This window comes from Embiotoca jacksoni, unplaced genomic scaffold, assembly GCF_022577435.1.
Source record: "Embiotoca jacksoni isolate LCO1_2020_lvr unplaced genomic scaffold, fEmbJac1.0.p SCAF_9, whole genome shotgun sequence".
Lineage (NCBI taxonomy): Eukaryota > Metazoa > Chordata > Actinopteri > Embiotocidae > Embiotoca > Embiotoca jacksoni.
The window spans coordinates 6,045,872-6,067,723 of NW_027185447.1; the positions used below are offsets into that span (position 1 = coordinate 6,045,872).

General features: G+C 39.6%; 2 protein-coding genes, 1 non-coding gene and 1 pseudogene across 3 annotated transcripts; 2 read left to right on the plus strand and 2 right to left on the minus strand.

The window, feature by feature from the left end:
- Positions 1-960: 960 nt before the first annotated feature.
- On the minus strand, positions 961-10,517 carry LOC138193268 (serine hydroxymethyltransferase, mitochondrial-like). Its single transcript, XM_069141200.1, has 12 exons — positions 10,402-10,517; positions 9,151-9,348; positions 7,287-7,366; positions 6,310-6,510; positions 5,056-5,137; positions 4,800-4,922; positions 4,439-4,578; positions 4,049-4,211; positions 3,760-3,859; positions 3,138-3,293; positions 2,761-2,868; positions 961-2,470 (listed from the first exon to the last, which is right to left on the minus strand). Exons 1-12 carry the CDS (start codon positions 10,432-10,434, stop codon positions 2,343-2,345), a joined length of 1,512 nt encoding a protein of 503 aa, XP_068997301.1. The 5' UTR covers positions 10,435-10,517; the 3' UTR covers positions 961-2,342.
- Positions 10,518-11,135: 618 nt separating this feature from the next.
- On the minus strand, positions 11,136-15,942 carry LOC138193269 (neurexophilin-2-like). Its single transcript, XM_069141201.1, has 2 exons — positions 15,780-15,942; positions 11,136-11,981 (listed from the first exon to the last, which is right to left on the minus strand). The coding sequence occupies exons 1-2, from the start codon at positions 15,855-15,857 to the stop codon at positions 11,139-11,141; spliced, it is 921 nt and encodes a 306-aa protein (XP_068997302.1). The 5' UTR covers positions 15,858-15,942; the 3' UTR covers positions 11,136-11,138.
- Positions 15,943-17,399: 1,457 nt separating this feature from the next.
- On the plus strand, positions 17,400-17,505 carry LOC138193562 (U5 spliceosomal RNA; annotated as a pseudogene).
- Positions 17,506-18,731: 1,226 nt separating this feature from the next.
- LOC138193561 (U5 spliceosomal RNA) lies at positions 18,732-18,847 on the plus strand. Its single transcript, XR_011177880.1, has one exon. It is a non-coding gene; the product is annotated as a U5 spliceosomal RNA (small nuclear RNA).
- The last annotated feature ends 3,005 nt before the right edge of the window (positions 18,848-21,852 follow it).

The following is a 21,852-nucleotide window of genomic DNA, read 5'->3' on the forward strand; positions in this document are numbered from 1 at the left end:
GAGGACACATTCCTCTGGCAGAAACTGAAGCAGTAGCAACTTGATCCCCAAAAAATTAGGAGGCAGACTGAAAAGAAGTCTGAGTCAAAACAAAAGCCCTTTCAGTTTTTCAGTGAAGTAAATATTAAATGCTCCAATAGGCAGCAGCAGCAGCAGCAGCAGCAGCGCTTCATGTTCCAAATTCGTTCCGTGCTTCTTTATAAATCACTTTGTTTCGCTGAGGAAAATCCCCTCAAAATGATAAATAAACACATCAAAATAAAAATAAAAACAAAGTTTATAATTCCATTTCTTTTCTGTTTTTATGTGTCTGGGAGTATTATGATCTGACTGCAGCCATTTGAGAAACATTTGCTGAGGAAGCGTTTAAATGAGCAGGAATGCCACTTCCGATGGTTTATTGAGGACAGTGAGGGATTCGGTTGTTATATAACGTGCTCATCTTCTCATGTACATAATGAGCTGTCTGTTTACTGGCATTATGCAATGTGGAGTCGCAGGATGACATAAAGAGACGTCGACATCCGGCTAGTTTATAACAGGTACAGTCTGCTTATTGGTCATGTAACAGTCATGAAACACCATCATCTGTCCTGTGGAGAAGTCAGACTGGACAAAGCAGTTGTCTGAAGGGCGCTGAAACCGTTCCAGCCAAAGTTTTTCAGCGCGTGAAGCTCTGACTCCAGCTGTCTGCCTGTCAGATCTCCGTCACTGTCTCGTCTCAGCTTTTATTCTCTTTTTCTTTTTTCCTGATGTTGACAGCGAGAGGAAATGACCGGAGGAAATTCCAGCAGCTTAAAAGGAATCGGTGTTTATAAAAACTGCAGCCCCTCCCCTGTAAACAGAAATCATCCTCCTCTCTACCTTACATCACAACAGGTTTTCATACCACAGTTAGAACAATACAATGAAGTTCAATAAATATACATATAAAACATAAATATTGGAAAATTCAGCAGGTTTGTAAACATTCAGGATCCGTTTTTATTGCAGTTAAGATCTCTCGCATATATATTACACATTCTTCAGAAATCCTTTACGAAACAAATCAAAGTGAAGACACAGAAGCTGGCATTATCACACATAAATAATCCTAAATATCAAAGATTGAAAATGTTCGTGCTGCTGAATTGCTTCCCCTCTTTGCGTTTGGCGTTTTGTGGATGTAGACTGAACCCAAACGCAGCTGCTGAGAGTTTCCCAGGATGTGAGACAAAGCCTGACGTTGATAAGAGCTCTCAGACTGGCTTAGTCACAAAACGTCAAGATACCTCAAACACTCAAGGTCCTTCACGGCTTTGGGCAACAAACAGAAGTCCCGTCTTAGTCGAAAACATCTCATGGAAAGTACAGCTGCTGTAGATGATGTGCATTATGTGCAACATTTGTAAACACTTAAAGTTTCTATTTAAACCTATCTTTCTTGGAAATGATCACTATTATCAACCTCAATATCTCCTGACTGTACAAAAACAAATTAGTCTTCACGTCTAGTATGTTTAAACATAATTTTTCGGAAGTGTAATAAATTGTTCCACTAAACAGGTTGCTCATACAACTGGCTGACATTTCTGAAAATCATCTCATTACTGTGGTCTTGGTAACCTTATTTAGCATTTATGAGCAGTATATCAAAGGTAGCAAATGGTTTATAACACTACGACATAGCCATAAAGACTGTTTAATTATTTATTATTGTGCAGTATTTGTCAACAACTTCTTCTTTGAGGACATTTTTTATTTTTACAACTAAACGTTATCAATCAATATGTGTTTATACACCATTCACTAATTAGGACGCCTCAGAGGAGTTATACAACATAATAAAGACTTAGCTTATATCTGCTACAGTTATAGTTTGGTTAAAACCATTTATGAAATCTTTACTGCTTAGAGATGCTAAATACCAGGCGTTTAACTGTTGTGAATAAACAGTGCGATGTAGAGTAATTACATTAACTATTATTTCTATTGTCACAGCCATCACAAAATAACTAATGTGCGATAATGGGATTATTTCACTGTTTTATCATTTCTAGAAATTTGTATGATCTGACTTTATAAACTTTTTATTAATCAGGATTTTATATATTTACATCATTTTACATTTTACATGTCATTTTGTAGATATGATGCCTTCACTTGACATGAAAGTGTGACTGTGCAGAAATGACCAGTGATGCTGCACAGTGACCAAACTGTAACTGACAACATACTGAAACAATGCTTGTTACAATGGCAACATAGTCAAAAATATATATTCATAAGACTGTTACATTACAGCTCTGGAGAGGATATGTCTTCGATCTGATGGGTTGACAACCTTTCTGTTAGGGGTGTTTTTAGTGGTCAGTGAATCCCGGCATGGGGAAGGGTCTGGCAAATAGCTCCACCCGCTGGCGTAGCTCTGCGATGTGCGACACTGTGTCTGGGTCCTCCAGCAGGAAGCACTTGAAGCTAGCCAGGTTTCCTTTTGGGAGACAGAGAAAGCAAAAAATACATAACCATACTGCTGTTCTGCACCCCCTTCCGAGCTAATCAATTTTGTCTTGGTTCTTAGCTGCAAGCAAATTAATGAACTTTATGTACTTTTTTACACACATCATTCTGGGTTCAACTGGGTCAACAAGCATTAGAAATTATATTAGAGACTAACAACATGTCCCGATGGTGTGTTGAAGAGTATATAAAACTCCAAACTTTACCACTCTCCCTTGTTAAAGCTAAAGTTTACACTAAACAAACACAAAACTCTCTCACCAGTCTTCTTTTTCACATCCAGTGCAATCCGAATCCCTTCATCAATGAAGTCCACAACCTTTTCAAAGTCTGCCTCCTTCAACTGTCGAGAGGTCAGAGCTGGAGTTCCTGTAAGAAAGTGGCGACAGATAAAACAACAGATGGACATATATTAATTTGATCACAGTTGATACAGAGGTTGAGATCGATGCGTTTGAGAGACTGACTGACAGACCGATTGACACAAAGACAAATATAAAGACAAACATAATCAAACACAGACACAGACAGTATCATACAGGGTGGAACACTGACTGGCTGTCCGTCCAAACCACCTGCTGTCCTGCAGATCTTTACCATGAACACTACATTTTAATATCAGCACAAGCTTTACATACCGAGTCTGAGTCCCCCTGGCGTGAGGGCGCTCTTGTCTCCGGGGCAGGTGTTCTTGTTGGCGGTGATAGACACCAGCTCCAGGACACGCTCAGCTCGAGCACCGTCCATCCCACGGGGTCGAAGGTCAACCAAGACCAGGTGGTTGTCTGTTCCACCTGAGAGGAGGAGGAGGAGGAGGAGGAGAGATTTACTGTTTGTGTTTTGTTTATGGTAAAGATGGTAAGATAAATGATTAGTTCCCTTCACGCTCCAAACCTTTGAGTGGAGATAATGTCATGCAGACAATGATAAAAACTATCATTGCGATCTTAAAATTCCTCTCAATATTCACTTCTTTCCATTCAGTCGTCAAGTGAAGGGTAAGTGAACTTTTCCAAAGTCATAACAACAGAATGCAAATTAAGTTGGAGCAAATGACAAGTGATCCAAAAGCAACTGCAGAGGTAGAAATGCAATTGAAATTTCGATGCTGAATTGAATTTCATTATAGGAGAAACAATACAAAAACATTGTTATGCACAATACGTTTAATTGTATAAAATTATATGTAATTTGATTAAAAAAAAAAAAAAAAAAAAAAAAAAAAAATTTTAAATTGTGCATTTTATCATGAAAAACCACCTGACACCAGAGTGTAGCCTTTCTTCAGCAGAGCGTTCGCCATGGCCTTGGAGTTCAGCAGCACTTGAGCGATGTACTGTTTGAACATGAGAGTGGTGGCCTGCAAAGACAGAAAACATGCTGTGTGAAAGAGAAAGACCGTATCAGGATACTCCAGATGACAACCACTGACTGGAGGACTCGTTCGTTGTGTGAGCTTCTGAAATAAAGCTGGTGATCAAAATGTTCTGCAGGGTGTTAATTTTGCGTGCTGTTTTTGAATGTTGATGAATAAAATGAGTATCTGGACCTGTTTGAGGGCGACGGCCACACCGGCAATGGCATGGTTGTGAGGTCCGCCCTGAAGTGACGGGAACACGGCAAAGTTCACCCTGTCCTGGAGGTCATAGAGCACCTCTTGGCCTTTCTTATCCATAGACCGCACACCTTTCCGGTAGAAGATCAGGCCAGCCCTGCAGAGCGGAGAGAGGAAGCCAAATGCAAACTTTTACTGAACAGTAAACTGTCTGGTTTAATATGTAACAACAAACAACATCACATCCAAAATACTTGCATTCAATAAACTCTATTTTTTTTATAGGACTTACTGAACAGTAAAATAAACACTTTAACTACTGAATTGACTGCTATCAACAACACTCTGTGATATGTTAACATTGATTCGTATCCTGACCCTCACCTTGCTCCCCGCAGGGACTTATGGGTCGTGGAGGTGACCAGGTCGGCGTGCTGAAAAGGAGAGGGAGCAGCTCCAGTTGCAACCAGGCCGCCGATGTGAGCCATGTCTGCCAGCAGGTATGCGTTCAGCTCCTCACACAGCTGAAACACACAGTCAGACTCATTATGTGATAAACATAATTCCCATGTTGTTGAAATACAGTTTAATTGTTAACACTTATCATTTTCCTTACGTTTCCAATTTTTATTGCCCGTGTATTTGCTATTCTTGCTTTAACAACTGAGTTTACAGCTATTATAATGTTTTTAGTGCGTGTGCTTTAGTGTAGAAATTCATGGTCATATTTCCAGAAAAGAGGCACCTTCTTCATGCGAGAATAATCGATGAGGCGAGCGTAAGCGCTGGTTCCTGCTATGATGAGTCTGGGTCTGAACAGGCGGGCCGTCTTCTCCAGCTGGTCGTAATCTATCTGACCTGTTTGGGGCTGAGATAAGACAGTCAGGGATAGAAGGAAGTGTTCACGGTCTCATATATTTTTATCTGGACAATTCTTTTCCTTTTCAGAAAAACTTTTTAAACAGAAGTATAGTTCAAACCAAACTTGCCAATCTACTCACATTCAGCTTGTAAGGCATCGATTCAAAGTAGATGGAGGTGGCTGAAATTCTCTTGGTGTCTGTCATGTAGCCGTGGGTGAGGCTCAAATGTGATGAAATAGAAAAAGTACATTTATAACTTTTATGGTAAATTGCACATCCCAAAAGCTAAGCAGGTGCTTCAGAAACAATTTATCTTCCATATGACTGGGATATTTATGTAATGATATTTGGTAAAGAATAATTGATGTGAAATGGACTTCAGTATTAGTCACCCTGCATCTTTCCTTTATTCTCCACCTTCTTGTTTAGTTGAATTCATCTGATCATGCAAAGACCACATCTTCCTTAAATTATATTATGTTGATCTTCTGAGAAGATTTTTTTTTCATGCTGTTACCTCATATCACTATATTATACTGCTATTTATTGTCATATGCTAAATATATGAAATATTTTGCAGAAATTTATATAAAAATAAAACCGTTCTCTCCTACTGTACCTCTACTAACTCCCACACAGCCATCATAGCCATTTCGTGCAGTGTCTGTCATATAGAACTTGCAGGTCTTCAGCTATCACTTATGAAACTCAGCTTGAAAACATAGTTAACATTTCCCCATTTTCTATGCTTGTAGTTCAAATGCAAACTATTTCAAAGAGGATGAATTCATGTGACAACTCCAGACTGTGAGACTAACATTTTGTCATTTACATTAATGCCTCTTGATGTTAAGTCCCAAAACAACATCCATTTCAATGTGGGGAAAAAGTTCAAACCACACAGACAAAATCAAACCATGTCATGGCACATCTCACAAAACTGCAGTGACAAATGATGCATTAGCTATCTGATAATGTCACAACATGTCAACATGATATGGCAGAAGAACTTGTTAAATTTTTTAACAACATCCCTTTTGTTATTAACTGGCAATTCATACTTCTATTATGTTTAAAAGGTTAAATGTTCATCTAAGAATTATAAGTATGTGTTATTTTATGATTAGCCGAAATTGCTATCTATTTATTAATCTAAATTTGAACAAACCATCAAAATTAAGAGAGCGAATGGCAGGAATTATAATTTTTTTCCTCCAAAAGATTTTGCAATTCGTTTGTTTTGATTATCTTGGTAATTTTTTAACATATTTATGATTCATGATCCAATTATTGGTTGTTGGATTATCAGTTGTTGTGCAGACGACGAAACAAGGGTGCAGGACTTCTGTTTGAGCGTCTCTGGCTTGATCAGATGTTAAAATATTCACTTACTGTCCTCCATCAGGCAGATCCAGGCCCATGATGCGGTCATGTGGCTGCAGTACGGAGGTGTAGGCTGCAAAGTTAGCAGGAGATCCAGAGTACGGCTGGACGTTAACACCCCACAGATTTGGGTCCAGACCAAAGGTGGTGAGCGCTCGCTTCTGACACAGCAGTTCAATCTGGTCTACAATCTCTGCACCTCCATAGTACCTGAGTAACAACAAAAAACACAAATTAAGATTTGAAAGGGTGATATCATAGAGTATCGCACTGTATCATCCTGGATTGCATCATATCATACTGAATCATATAATTTTGTGTTGGTATTGCTTTTAGTATTTGTATTTCATGTTTATTATATCATAATTAATGTTTTGCATCATATTGTATCATATCAGTCTTTACTGCGCTGTATAGTATTGCATATTTTCAACCTTTTTAGTAATATTGTATCGTACTGTACTGTATCATAATGTATGATATGGTATGGTATGGTATGGTATGGTATGGTATGGTATGGTATGGTATGGTATGGTATGGTATGGTATTATATTTTAGTCCTTCATTTTATATTGTATTGTATCGTATTTCATTATATGGAATCATATCGTATTATATTGCATTATATTGTATTTCATCATATCATGTTGTATCGAATCTTATTCCTTTGTATTGTATCATATGCCATCATATTCTATCCTATTATATTGCATCGTATGGCATTGTATTGTATCTCATCATATTGTATTGTATGGTTTTTCATTGTATCGTATCATATTGTATCTTTTCATATGGTATGGTGTGGTAAGGTATTGTACAAATGTACATATAAGCACATATACTCTAGTCTGTGACCTTCTGGTCTCAAACTGTCTTCACCAAAAATTTTTAAAGGAAATTTCACAAAACTGTGCGCTTGGGCATCTGAAAATTGTTTGAATGATTATGACAGTAAATTGTAGAAAGGACATTAACTGTGTAGTTACCTTTGTCCTGGGTAGCCCTCAGAGTATTTGTTGTTCAGACAGGAGCCCTGTGCCTCCAGTGCTGCACGGCTGCAGAAGTTCTGACAGGACAAACAAACACAGTGTCAAAATCCACACACAGAACTTTTTTATTTATTGTGGTTATATATTCACAGCCCTGTCACTATCTAAATATAACCTTTATTTACCGGGAGAAGGGTGACAGAAAACCCCTGCTCAGGTTTAAACTTAAGTTATTCAGTATGCACTTATTTGAACAACAAGCATTTCTCTTGCAAATACAAATTACAACAACAACAACAATAATAGTTAAAGCCATTTAAATCTGTGGAATAAATCTTACAAAACGTTCATCGCAGCATTTTCTGTAAGCTAAAAAGATGATTCAAATGAACTTATCTCACAATATTAGTGTATTAGAGGTAATATAGTCAAATTAAAAGACGAATATAACAGAATCTAACAAGTACTGAATCCCTGTGGAGCTCAGCACTGTGTCAAATGTCACAGGAGAGATGGAGCTGCAGAAAATGAAATGAATGTAAATGAAGTTTTCTCCCTGTCTTCGTCTCTTTTTTTCTCCCACTCTCACTTCAGATCATCTTCTCTCCCTCTCTCCCTCTCTCAGTCCTCCTCAGCCGCCCCCTCTGCCTTGTTATTAGACTAAACTTGTCACTGTTCTGGGATCTCTCAATCATTCCAGTGGGGTTTTAAACCGGTCCCCCATGTGACATAAATCTCTTTTTATGACATTTCAAAACACTTTCTTGACACACACAAACACTGCATTTACACAATCACTCCTCCTTCCATATTTCAACTTAAAATGTGGAGATCAGTTGAAGAAATCAGTGAAAGAACCAAATGGGATCATTTGACTGTGTTTCTGAAGAAGAAAAAAAAACAGTAGCACTCCACTGGGAGTCGGCCTGCAGCGGCGAATGACTGCCGGCACATGAACGAGATGAAAATCTTTCAGATGTCATTGTGACTGGTAGTGCTGTGGATTCATAATTGCTGGAGAATAAAAAAATGAAAGCTTCCTTCTTTTCCCACAGCTTCCACTTAGATGAAATCAGCCACTTGCAAGGGGGGTAAAAAGCAAAGGAAGCTCCAGGACTCTGAAGAAAACAGTTAAATTCAAGAAACTACAACTGTGGTGACTTGTGGTTTCTCTGCAGGAGGAGGCACTTCCTCAGTTAAAGTTGTTTTTCCAGCTTTGTATCTCATACTGCAAATCTTTAACATCTCTGTCCACATAACGCACAGAGGATAATTAACAACAGCTTCTCGTCCCTTTTATTTGCTGCTATCCTGCAGAAGGTACAAACTCAGTGCAGTATTGAAGGTTTGAAGGCATTGTGAATGTCTTCCATGAACATGAAGATCCTAAACAGTTTTCCACCGCAACTGACAGTTGATGAGTTGAGCTCTAAATGTGAAACATATGCGTAAAGCATAATGAGACTCCTGTTTGTCGTTTGGCTTCTACAGCTTCATGTAAGAATAATAAGTAGGAGGAAAAGAGGAAATCCCCCTGAGACACTAAATAAGCTTTCATTGGCTGTTTATGTGTCAAAACACACCTGTTTTTCCTGAACTAATTTCACACATAGTGTGACGCAAGACACCAAGTAAATATTGAAACAGTTACTGTGGATTATACTCAGCAGACTGCGGGTCATGGTTTATCACAGTTTACATAAAACCTGCATTTGAATGTTGTTTTTGCATTTAGGGTAAATGAAGGAAAATGGGTGAAGGTGCAGAAAATGTAGTGTAACCTTTTTTAACCTGTTTTTTTTTCTTTATTATGATGCTTCGATCACTTCTGTCTCCCTCAAACTTTATATTTGGGTCTTACCTCTGACGCGATGAGCTCCAGTCCCCGACACTGCCTGTCCTTCTCTTGCTGCAGGAGACTCCACATCTCTGGGTCGTCCTGGGCCAGGCTCTCCTGTCCCGTCCAGCTGCTGGCGCTGCTGCTGAGGCCTCGTCTGCATGAGTCCGCTGGGATCTGCCCATCTCTGCCCACACATCCTGAAACCCGGAGGCAGAGTGGCTGCAGCGTGGGGTGGAGGATGAGCACACAAGAATCAGTTCAGTCAACGACAATATGTCCACTTCTTCAATAATTACTGTGAATCACTAAATTAAATGTAAAACTGTGTGGGAAGAGCCTGGAGAGATCACATTGTACTTCTTCCAACTTGCAGTTCTTAACAATCCGCAGTAGTTAATAGAAACCTCTTGAGGAGACAAACACTAAGTCACAGGATGTGATGCAACTCTCCATTGTGCTTTAAATTGTCTGCGCAGAGTAAAAAAAAAAAAGTTTCTGAGGGGTTCTTTTGTTGTTGTTGTTGTCCAAGATTGCTCCTTTAGAGTCTTTTGAAACACTCATGAACAGTAAGCCTGTGCAAAAACACTTTCATCACTCAAAATTATAATACTTTGCACCAGGGTTTTGGAAACAGGGGAGTTAGAATAATGTGTCTTTTGATGTTCTAAACAATCCATTAAATGAAAGGCAGTGAAAAACCAAAATGTGCTATTCAATGGAGCAGTTATGGAAAACCTTGGACATGAAAAGTGTATGTGGGCTGGCCAGACATGCAGTGACTTAGTTATCAGGGTCTTGTTTGTTGAAGCCAGCTTGTAGCTGCATGATAGTTATGTAACTATCTGTTACTTTGGCCTAATAGACAGATTACTGTTTAAGCATAAATATATGTTGAAGTAAGCCTCCTTTCATCTTTTGTATTCATTATGTTTTCTAAGCCTTGAGTATAATAAGTCTTGCATAAAACACAGACTGTACAGTCAACTTTCCTTCAATAACAAAACATATTCTGGAGCAAACAGTCATTTGCCTTTCTCTCATGGACTGACAAACTGCAACTACAACAGAAAACCGTACATCTTCACCCCAGAGATTTCTGTCAGGATTGAAGTGACCTGAGGTGACAAGCTGCCCTAGTTTGCAGCAATCAGTGACTCAGTTGCAACTGCTCTTAAATACAGGAAAATAAGATATTCTACTGCAAATACAAAGCACCTGTGTGCTATTTTAAAATGTTCAGAGTTGAATAAATTATTATACAAAGGTACTTACCCATAATGTTTGCCGTAATGACAGGGAGAGCATGTCTGTGACAGCTTAGAGCTTGGGAAAACAGAAAACTTCAAAGGTACAAAGGGTGAATTCAAAATCTTATTGGAAGGGAGCCAGGGACATGCGTACTGTGTGTCACTGATAAAAGGGACCAGTACAGTGAATCATCGGTTTCATTTCACCCTGTATCAGTTCTTAAAGAGCAGATATCTAATCAGTCACAGCGACCATACAATAAATAGACAAGGAATTAATTTTATGGTCCAAAAAAAAGCACTTGAAGTTAGTCTGTGTTTTCTAAAAACCTACAAATTAATCTGTCCCTAAACGTGTACAACATACACAATATTTTGTTTTATTTAGTAATGAGTCCAGAAATTATAAATAGGTTAAGAAATAAATAGTATTCATAACATTTTGGATCTATTAATGCATATTCAAAAAAGACAAAAACACTACACAAACTGACAATATGAATGAAGTCAGTATTATTTTATAATGCATCACTTTTGGGGGATGAGTATACTTTCTATCAGCACAAAGCTCATGTTTTAAGATTCATCATTGACCAGTTATTTTCGCTCAAACTGTACTCACTGACAGGTTGAAAATGTATTCTTATGTTGAAAGTGTCTAAAACAGTTATCTTTAATCTATTTTGAAAATTAAACACATGATTTTGAAGAATGTATGAAAAGTCAGTGATTGATTTCTCAGTTTCAGCGTTTCAGAGTCCGTCATCCAAAGTGCTGCTGGGTCTGCTCCGTCTGAAAGTTGTGGTCCGGGCAAACTTTTTGCACCAGCCTGTAATCCGTGCCGGTGAAAGCGATAAAGATGCATATAACCTTGAAGGGTTTGGCACAGATCCAGGCTGCCTGGGACTGCGTGTTCTCTGAGTAGCAGGTCTGGCCCGGGTCGTACATGCAGGGCTTGGTCTTCTTGGACCGGTTGGTTCTCTGGTACTCGATCCGGCAGTTGAGTTCGGTCACCATCATCATGTCCTGCTGATGCTTCTGCTGTTCTGGAGGAGTGGAACTGGTGGACTGAGGGGGGCTCGGGAGCTGGGATGTTAGATCCGGAAGCAGGACTGAGTTCTTGGTATGAGCGCTATGAGCTGCAGGATCCAGAACCTCCCATCCTACAGCTTTGGAGGGTGGGACGATGCTGACGGATATGTTCCCCAGACGGGATGAGTTGTGGCGGAAGTAGACACTGAACGTTCCATTGATGTGGTCCACGATCTTCCCCGTCACCAGGAGGCTGAACTTCACTGTTTTCACATTGAAGTAAAAATCACCCCAGCCCAGGATCTTCTTGGCCTTTGGGGATGTTTTAGCAGGAGGTTTGGATTTTGGTGAAGGGCGGTACAGATACTGGTCCAGGGCTTGTGAGAAGTTCTGAGGCCAACCGTAAGGGCCGAGCGAGCCATAGGCAGGTGTTTTATGTTTGGTGGAGATGATTTGTAAGTCTTTGGAGATATGTTTAACTTTCAACGCTGCTCCTCCAGCATCTCCTCTTCTTCCTTCCTCCTCTCCCCATTGTTGCCTCTGAAAGTCCAGCGGCTTGGCTTTTTCTTGGACCTGCACAGAGAGCAACACAAAAATGTATGAAAATTTGATGCAGTCTTTTCTCACGATTACAAGAAGAAGGCTATTTCCTCATTTACATGCATTCCTGGTGGTGACCTACCATGCATATTGTTTTGTTTTTTTTATTTGGAAATTTTAAGACATTGTCTCTGAAATCTTTAAATCTACTTTAAAACAATGGAGGTGCTTTCACATCAAATTTTATATCCATGAAGTGTCCATGTTAGTCTAGATAACTTAAAAGTTTTCAGTAGAGCTGCTTTTAACCAAAGAAATGTTGCCTATTAAAACTGTAATTAGAACTACAGGGATTTTCCCAACCAGTCAAGTTGCAGCTTACATTCATGATATCTCAAAGAGAGAGAAATATCTCAAAACCTGACCGAGCACATAGGATGTGATTGTGAATGGTTGTCTGTCTTTCTGTGTTGGCCCTGTGTTGGACTGGTGACCTGTTCTGGATGTACCCCACCTTCATGACCCTCTTCAGGATAAAACAGGTATAGATAATGGCTAGATGGTTGGATTGACATTTCATGTTTAGGTTTTGGGGTGTCCACTAATTACATCTGTATCTATATGATCTACAGTATCTCATAGAAGAAATAAACTCACCAACAGCTTAAAGGCTTTCCATCAAAGCTGAAGTTCAATGTCTTCCAAAGTTACCGTTGAAAAAAAATATATGTATATATATTTCTGCACTGGCCGAGAAAATTATAACACTGTGAACAACACTCTGGCTGTGTTTATATCATTAAACAATCATAATATAACTGACAATTTGAAAATCTCTATCATATTAACTCTAAACACAGTAAATACAGTATTGCAGGATTTTGTTTGTGTATGTACTGTAGAAAGTGATGGGACAGATGAGAGACAAACTAGCATTGACCGCCAGGATGACCAAAAATGAAGGGCAGTTTGACTGAGGCTACGCTACACAGCAGCAGATAATCAATTCAGATAATTATTCTGCATCGTGTTGGGTCCTAGCAATGAGGATGACTTGAAATTGAGTGTGATCAATAGGTTATCTCCTTCAGGCAAGGACTACAGTAACAAGGAGCGCACAAACAGCCACCCACTCATACAGCCATTAAAATATTAATTTGGCTGTCCATCCTCACACAGCCTTTCACTCCCTTGTTCAAACTTCTCTCTTTATTGCGACCTTGATAATGGACTGAATCTACAGGCTGACCAATCAATATGTTTGGAATAGAGAGGGACGATGTCTCGGTTGAAGAATCAATTCATCACTTGATACACATCACAGTCCAAAATTTATGAAAAAGGTAAAAAATATGCAGTGTATTTTCTATAGTGTGCTCCCAGTGGACCAAACATGTCTCAGCTGACTCAAAAAGACTAAAAATATGTCTTTAATTTTTCTCCTCCTTCACATTCCCTTAAATATCCCAGTTTTCCCTCTTTGGATTGCAAACTGGAGATGAATAGGGGATTAAACTTTCACCTGGGTACATCTTGTAAGTTTATCATAATATTGTTTTATTCGCAAACTCTATTGTATGGTTTGTCTTCATCTACATCCAAATTGTCCTCCTCTCTATTTATATCCTTGTTGTCCTTTTTTTTGCTACATACACAGTATAAAGATATAGCACACATGTGTAAATTCCTTGGCCTTTTCCTGCAATCAAACAAGTGTGTCTGGACAACCTGCAGATTATGTGCACAATTTGTGCAACACATTAACATGGTTTGCTAAGCTGCTTTACCTTCCTACAAAGTTAATGAATACTGATTACATTAATGGAAGTGCAGAGTTTATTGCAACTAATCGCTTAAATGTGTAAAATACTTCTATAAGTAGAAGTTGGTTTTGTGATAGTGATATATTTTTTATAGCGCATAGAGCAGAAGACATGGTTAAACTCCACTAGACTGAAAAAACAGCTTTGCAGAAAAATATAAGAGGGTAACAATTAAGTGCACATTCAGATTGATCAAGCTGCTTCTTCTAAGCCAAGCAAACACCTGCTGTTGTTTCTATTAAAAGAACACAAACCCCTATAAATGTAGTCATTAGTGGGGATGTTTAGTGACTGATATTCCTGCGACTCACTGCACAGTTGACATGTACAGCTGTGAGATGTCTGAACGTAACAAATGCATAGACACAATCATGACATACTATTGTTAATCACTAACTTGAGGATAAGAACTAATTTGACAGGTAGGTGTATCCAGGTGTTACACTTTATTTTCTCCCATTACAATAATTTTTGTGAATGCCGTGTTTGAGATGGGTCAAGTTTTTTTTTTTTATGCCACTACAGAGTTGTGACATGAGTTAAGCAAAAAGTGCTCTGCACTCTTTGTTTCGGACTTAATTTCTATTTTCATAATGCGTTGAAAGGGGATGGATGTTTAGGTTTATTCTCACCCAGATTTTTCTATAAACAGCTCTCAGGATATCATTATTTCTCATCAACAAGTGGGATCTCATCACCAACCACCCCATCTCTGTGTGCCAATCTCTGCTTTCTTCTGTAACCAAGTGAGCTCCAGCTGTGTCTATTGTTACAAGCCGAAACCTCCAGCTATGTGCTGTTCTCTCACCCACCCTAATTGGAGCCCGCAGTGTGACAGCCGTGTCACTGGCTCAGTGTCAAGATGCCAACACAGTGACTGCAACTGAGAGGTGGAGTGGATGCAAGCACAACACATGTGCTAAAGCACCTGCAGAGGCAAAAAAAAACAAAAAACTGGAGAAACCTGAGAGGAGAGGAGTCGCTGCATTTTTTCAGGAAAGAGAAAAGATTCTTGCCACTGGCTAAAAAGATCCTTAATGTGTCAGTTTTTCACAACTTAAAAATAAGGCGACAATGTTTCTTAAGCCCTGGGGTGATGAAACTTTTTCAAACTGACAAAGGTTGTGCAGTCATTTAGTTCAGGTAATAAAGCATAAAATGAGGTTGCTTTGAGGTTTTCACTCGACAACTTCAGTGTTAAAGTTACAGATGTTGCATTCGGCTGCTCATGAGTTGGAAAAGTCAAATTAAAAGACAGGAGAGCAGATCAAATTACAACTATGCCTGAGAGAGAATTACAGAGCACGAGAGTGGAACAAATTAAAATTGTGAGGGTGGTATAAATCCATTTTGTCGGAGAGCCGGCATCTAATAGAAGAGTCAACTTTGATCAAGGCTCAAGACAATCTCACGTAATGAAATAAAGCTTTCACGTTTGAATGTGGAAAATGAAATCACATCGCAAGAGATCGGTGGCCTTTTTCATCCACTCCATTCCTAAAAAAGCATCTCCGACTTTTCAATGGAGCATTTTCAAACTATGAAAGTCAGAGTTGAATCTCAAATTTAGCAGAAGTCAGTTATAGCAAGTCAATAAAGTGTTTATTGGAGTTCTCACCTTTGTCTGCAAGCAATGTTACCAATTATATTATAAAACTAGCCTAAAGTTAGGTCTAATTTCAACACTGCACAATTACTCAGGTGATAGAAACCTCAAACACAGAGCCAACACATCTTTTCATTAAGAAACAGCTGAAACAGCTAAAACAAAGCTTGATTGTGCAACAGTGCTGCATTATGATGAGCCATGTCTGAGCCACAACAGGAGGGAATATGAGATGGATTCTTTGACAAGATTTAAATTACAATGTACTTGTTTCATTAATCAGCAACACACATACGGGCTACATAAATCTGCAGGGAACTGATGGTCGCTGGTGCCACTACAACAACACTATGAGTTGATAATGAGCCTCAGGAGCAGAGGCTGCTCTCTAATCTTACTCACCGATGAAGGAAGGAGCCATAGACAGGTGATGGCAAAGTTCAAACAGAGAGCCCTCATTTTGCGGCAGTGTTTCTCCATCCAGCAAGCCGGATCGTCTTAGAGGCAATCTGCCCGAGCAATTTACTGAGTTAAAGCTGACTCTCACTTCCAAAGTAGAGAAGACATTCGGCAGTGAGAGACTCAAAAATCCCCAAGATCTGGAGTGAACACTCGGCTCAGCTCTCCCTCCCACCGTCTCGCTCTCTCCCGCTGTTTTTTCTTTCACTGTCAACCTCTCAACACACTCACGCACACACACACACACACACACACACAAAACTCGATTCACATGATCAAAAAAATAAAGCACATCGTCTGTATAATTGTGCTCAGTAAAAAAAAAAAAAACTCAAGGGGAAACAATTCAAATTGGTTGTAGGCTAATTAAAAAAGAATGTTGCATTGGAAATATTCACACACAGACACACACACACACAGACACACACACACACACACACACACACACATACACACCTCACTTGCCTCCCTGCTCATTTTCACCACCTGGCCGGCCCTTATTATGACTCATCAACCCGGGGAAAGGTGCTCTGAGGCAGGCACAGTTTGACAGCCCTCCGCGCTGTCCCTGGTGTCCCCGCATACTTTAGCCACGGGGAGGCTGACAAAATGACAAGGGCTATCTCTGGGAAATGTAAAAAATTACTGACAACTGGTGAGATTCCCTGCCTCAGTCTATCAGCGGAATTTCAAGCCAAGAAATCACTGTAAGCAGTATCTGACCAGATACGTTGTCTTAAATAAAGAACCATAATGACAGTTTGTGTAAATACCCACAGTGTCATGATTTTCTGTGTTCAACTTCAACTTTTTCAATTGATCACTCAACAGTAAATCAATTTAGGTTTGTTCAACTTCGAAACATAAATTCCCCTGCTGCCTTAAAAATAAGTTAACTGGACCTAGGTTGAGCAGTTAGTTCAAAGTCATCTCATGTGGAAAGTACAGAGTTCACACCAAAGACTGTAGATGGCACTGTGGCCTTTTGGCTGTCCCCAAACTGAGAGGTGTTACAGAGGAGATGACACCAGAGAAAAACACAAATTGAAGAGCCTTCCTGGTGACAGATTCGTCTGTTTCCACAAGTGACATTTGTTTGTTTAAAATAGATCAATATTCTTAAATTGTTATTTCACAGTTTGAAATTGGTCGGTCTTGTCGCTGTCTCCACTCCCATCTGAATTATTTCTAAATTAAATTAAATAATGCCTAAAAGAGATACACTGCAGTAAGAGACCAGTGCAGAATCAGTTGCAGTAAGTTTATGTGGCCGCTAGAACACGCAAAAAATAAACCAACATGATTTGATCACAACACAGTGAACCTCATATCTTATCATGACATGACTCTCTGGATAGACTGAAATACAGACTTTGACCTCAGTTTTGAGGCTTCAAGTTTCGTGCAAAATTATTAGATTCTGATCAGAGACATAAAGAAAAAAAATCTTCTCGGGTCATGTCTATTTTTCACAATCCTTAGTGCAGGGAAGGTACAGTGAGCTGTAAATTATGATGTTAAGGTGAGGAATTGGGTTGGTCTGGACATTTGCTGCAGTCATACACTCTTGGTTCTCTTAAAATCTTATAAATCTTTTGCCTTTTACTAAAGATTTCTGTGGGGAGGAAACAGCTAGAGGTTGACTTCATTTTTAATCCACTTTATGGGACTCCATATCATTGTACTTAATGAAAACAACAACAGAAAATAAAAGACAAGCCCCCAAAATCCCAGTCAGTATGATCTCCAAATGAAATTGTGGTAGTGGGGCATGGTTTGGGTCAGCTGCAGGAGGGACTGATTGGGGGAGTGGTTCAGGCAATGGTGGCAGGAAGAGGCTTAATTAGTGCTGCTGCATTTAGTCACTGATTGTCTCACTCTCCATAAAAGACATGAGTAGGACACCAGACGGGAGGAAAACCTGCAGACACGAGCAGCAGAGTGGACGCAACAAACGCTGGGTGTGTGCTCGGAGGCATGACAGGAGAGCACACCGCTTGTGACCAATCAAGCATTGTTGAACTGTACCGGAGCTTTTTTGGTGTCTTTTATGTGGTGAGAACCCACCGTGGTAGCACAGAACTGTTATAGAAATTAAGTACTCTTTCTCTTGAAGAGACAATACAATGCAGTTAACAGACAGGTATTGTATTGTTTGCAGTAAATGCATGTGGCCCCTCAAGAGTCAATAAAATGCAAAAAAAAATATAAAGAAGGAGAAAAATAAAAATTTAAATGGAAATGTTTAACTGTTTTCTAATATATAACATTTTGGGGAAATTAAAAATAATAAAATAATGCATTGGCCAAGCACACAGAATTTAATTTTCTCTCGCCCAAAATGTCTTGAGGTCAAGACTGGCACCTGCACCTTGTGGCCCAGCTATGGATTCTGAAGATCCTGAAGACTCAAACAAATCCAACAAAACCGGTCACACCAGAGCTATAGAGATCTACACTGATCCTCACCATCAGGTCTCCGTTCAAAAACAGTAATAAATAGGTGTCACATTGCTAAAACCGAAGTGCGTTTAATGTAACTAAACGTCAAGGGTTTGACACGGCCAAAGCGGAATCTCATCCAGCACATTGCCAACTAACATCAGAGTATAATGCTGCTACATAAGACCAACTGTGTTAATGAAGACTAGTTACTTGTCAATGGCTTTGACCTCATAACCTTCACAGGTCATAACAAACACGGCATCACCTTCAAAACCGAACAGGGAATAAATGCAACACCAAAACCTTTTGATTTCCAAAACAAATGACCTGCCTGTAGACATTAGGAGAGAAGAGTTGCGAATACATTCTACATTGATCATTTTTCAGTGAACCATGAGTGATAATCTTAAGGCGAGGAATGGGTCGGTGTCTGAAGTCAGCTGAGGGCATACACTCTCGTTTCTCTACAAAACAAACAAATCTTTCGCCTTTTACTAAAGATTTCTGTGGAGAGGAACACTAAGAGTTTCTCTAAAATTTTTGATTGCCTAGCACTTTGCTGGGCTTCCCATTGCTGTGACAAAGTTAAATCAATTTTGAATTCCATGGTTTTGCAACACCAAAAGCTAGTGATTTCCAAAACAGATTAGCTGCCTGTAGACTTTAGGAGAGAAGAGTTGCAAATAAATTAGTTGTTACTTGTACAAGAGCCATTCAAATGAAGAACAAAGTACAGAAGAAAAAAAACAGCAAATAACATCACCACTTTTTTCTAACATAATATAATCTTTTGCTGAAATGCAAAAGAAAATGTTTTCATCACAGCAGCATTCAAAAAACAGGGGCGAGGTCATTGTCGTTATTTTAACAACTGTGTCACATGAAAGAATATTTGCTACAGTGACTTGATTATATACTTTCAAATAGAGCACTATGCCATGGTATCCTTGACAATTATTGCAGAAAAAATAGAAACATCTTGCTTGCCATCAGTAACCAGGCTGGACTGAAGGACTGACTGAGCTGAAAGTACCAGCTCTTTTACTTGAAGGAAAATGTGGCCAACTACACCACTTTGAAGGGAATGGTTTGCTTCAGTGTGCTTGTAAGTTTTCGTCATGCCATCATCTACTCCGAGAACTAGCACAAAATAATTGAAAATATCCCCTTTAGATAATTCAGGAAAGTTCCCCATGTCGTCGTCCCCGTCACTAAATGCAATCTTTGAAGGGTGCAACACAGTTACATCATCTGTGCGCTGCAGCGTCTAAAATCTATTCTCCCATGTGTCGACAACGTTCTTCATTTCTGTTAATTTGATCAAACAAACTGCATAATGGTGTAAATCAGCTAATATTCATCAAGAATTAGCTTTTTGTGTTTTAGCACTGTTCAACTTCCTCTTTCCCCCGGCGTTTGAACCGGAAAGTCGTAACACAATAGTGTCCAAACCGGAAGTGGGGATACAATGTAAATGGCGGGGTTACATAGGGTGAATTACTAAAGATTTCTGTGGAGAGGAACAGTAAGAGTCTGGCTTAAATTATGATGTCCTGCATCTTGTGGGGTTTGCTTATCTTATAAAAAAGGTAATTTGATTAAGAGATGCAAGAAAGGTCCTTACAATTGATTAAATTTGTGGGAGTGGCTGCTCCATTGATGGATAATATTTAACTCAGACTATAATGGTGGTGTATGATTATCCATGTATTGTTTGTGACCTGAGGAACACAATGATTTCATAACAGACTGTTTAAAATAATATTTGTCACTGTCTCAACCTGAAACCCTCGTCTGAATGATCTCCAAATCAAATTAAAAATAGTTCGCTGCAGTAAAACATGACAGGTATGGAATCAGTTGTAGTAATTGTGTGTGGCCACTAGAGTGCGCACAACATTAACCAACGAGGTACCAGAAGTGCACAAAGAATTTTGACTTGACTTTGAAGAAGATGAGATCTGTTGACCAGAGAAAGAGCAAATTATGTCAAGCAAGTAACAATAATGAATGCTGTTGATGTTGTAAGGACTTAAGACTTAACTGAGTGTGACAACGCTGCTGCTGCTGCTGCTGCTGTGAGCGATCAGCAACAACATGTGGGGGACACAACCAGCGAAAAATCTGTGGAAGATTAAAAAGGCTATTTGAAAATTTATCCCCTGCAATGATGATATGACCAAGATGGTTTGCAAGAGATGTAAGAAAGTTGTTAGTAGAGTCATTACACACTTCCCACAGACATTCAATGCAGCAACAAAGTACCAGAACTTTATCAAAGATTCAAAACTAAAGTGAAAAAGCAACTTGAAAACATTGAAGCCAATCTTGTGCATTTCACAGCTGATATCTGTACCAGAAAGTTCTCTGCCTCTCTTACAGGACATTGGATGGTGGGGCTGTGACACATCAAGGTATCCTTGTGTTGCTTAATATAAATGTCACACTCCAGCAGGAGTATTACAACATCTACAGCAGCTTGTTGAAAAGCAGCAAAGTATGGTCCCATACTATGGTCCCCCTTTGTCACAACACATACAATTTGGTGACAGCAATGTCAGACAGTGGCTGTGAGCACATTAGATGCATGGCTCACTCCCTTGATTGTAACAGGTGCTATTGAAGAGTGCCATGGTGTGGTCGGTGTAATCAACACTGTGAGACAAATTACCAACACTGTACATTTGTCAAACAATCAGATAAACTGCATGAGATTTAGAATCAGTGTGGCCTGGCTGTGGCTGCATTAATCTGTGATGTACCAACCAGAAACAGTGTTAATCATGCTGGAGCAGAGGGCTCTTATCACCTTGTCTGCACATCAGTGGACTTTAATGAAGGCCATAATCAAAGTTGAGGAAGAAACACACTCAGTGTAATGACACATCTATTTCCACTGAGTTCATGCTGATTTCTGGCCGCCAAAGCTGCACGGACTGAATTTATAGCAAATAAGGACATGTTAGAGACTTGCAAAATATTGGCTGACACAGCAGATGCCATAAAGCCACTCTCTTGTACCCCAGATGTAAAATCCCGTTCATGGTACTGCTCAATGAGCTGGACTTTAAAGAGTCAGTGGAGGTTGAGGGTTTGTTGGAGCGGGACAGCATACCTTCAGCAGCTGACGCTGGCTCTTCATCAGGTGGGGCGCTAGAATCAGTTGGCACCAGCACCAAGCCAACTAGCTTTTTTTGCGGAGCAGTGGAGAGTCTCACTGCAAATAATGCAACAGCTCTGTCAAAGTCGTCAGGTTTAGTGGAGACGTATATAGCAGAGAACAGCACACAGTCACTGACCTCTGGCCAAGTGAGTTCAATCTTGTCAGCAAACATGGCACAATATCTTGCACTGGCTCAAGTGGCAATTACATTTGGCCTGCCCACCAAAAAGTGTCTCCTCTGAGAGGCTCTAGAGCACAGGAGAAGATGTTGTTGCTCCGGATAACAGACTTCTCCCTGTTTGAATGAATGTCTCTTATTGTGTGTCTTGTCTTGCAGGTTCTGAACCCTTCATTCAGAGATGTTACTCTGTTTGACATGACGTTTCACCTTAAGTAGGGCAAAGACAA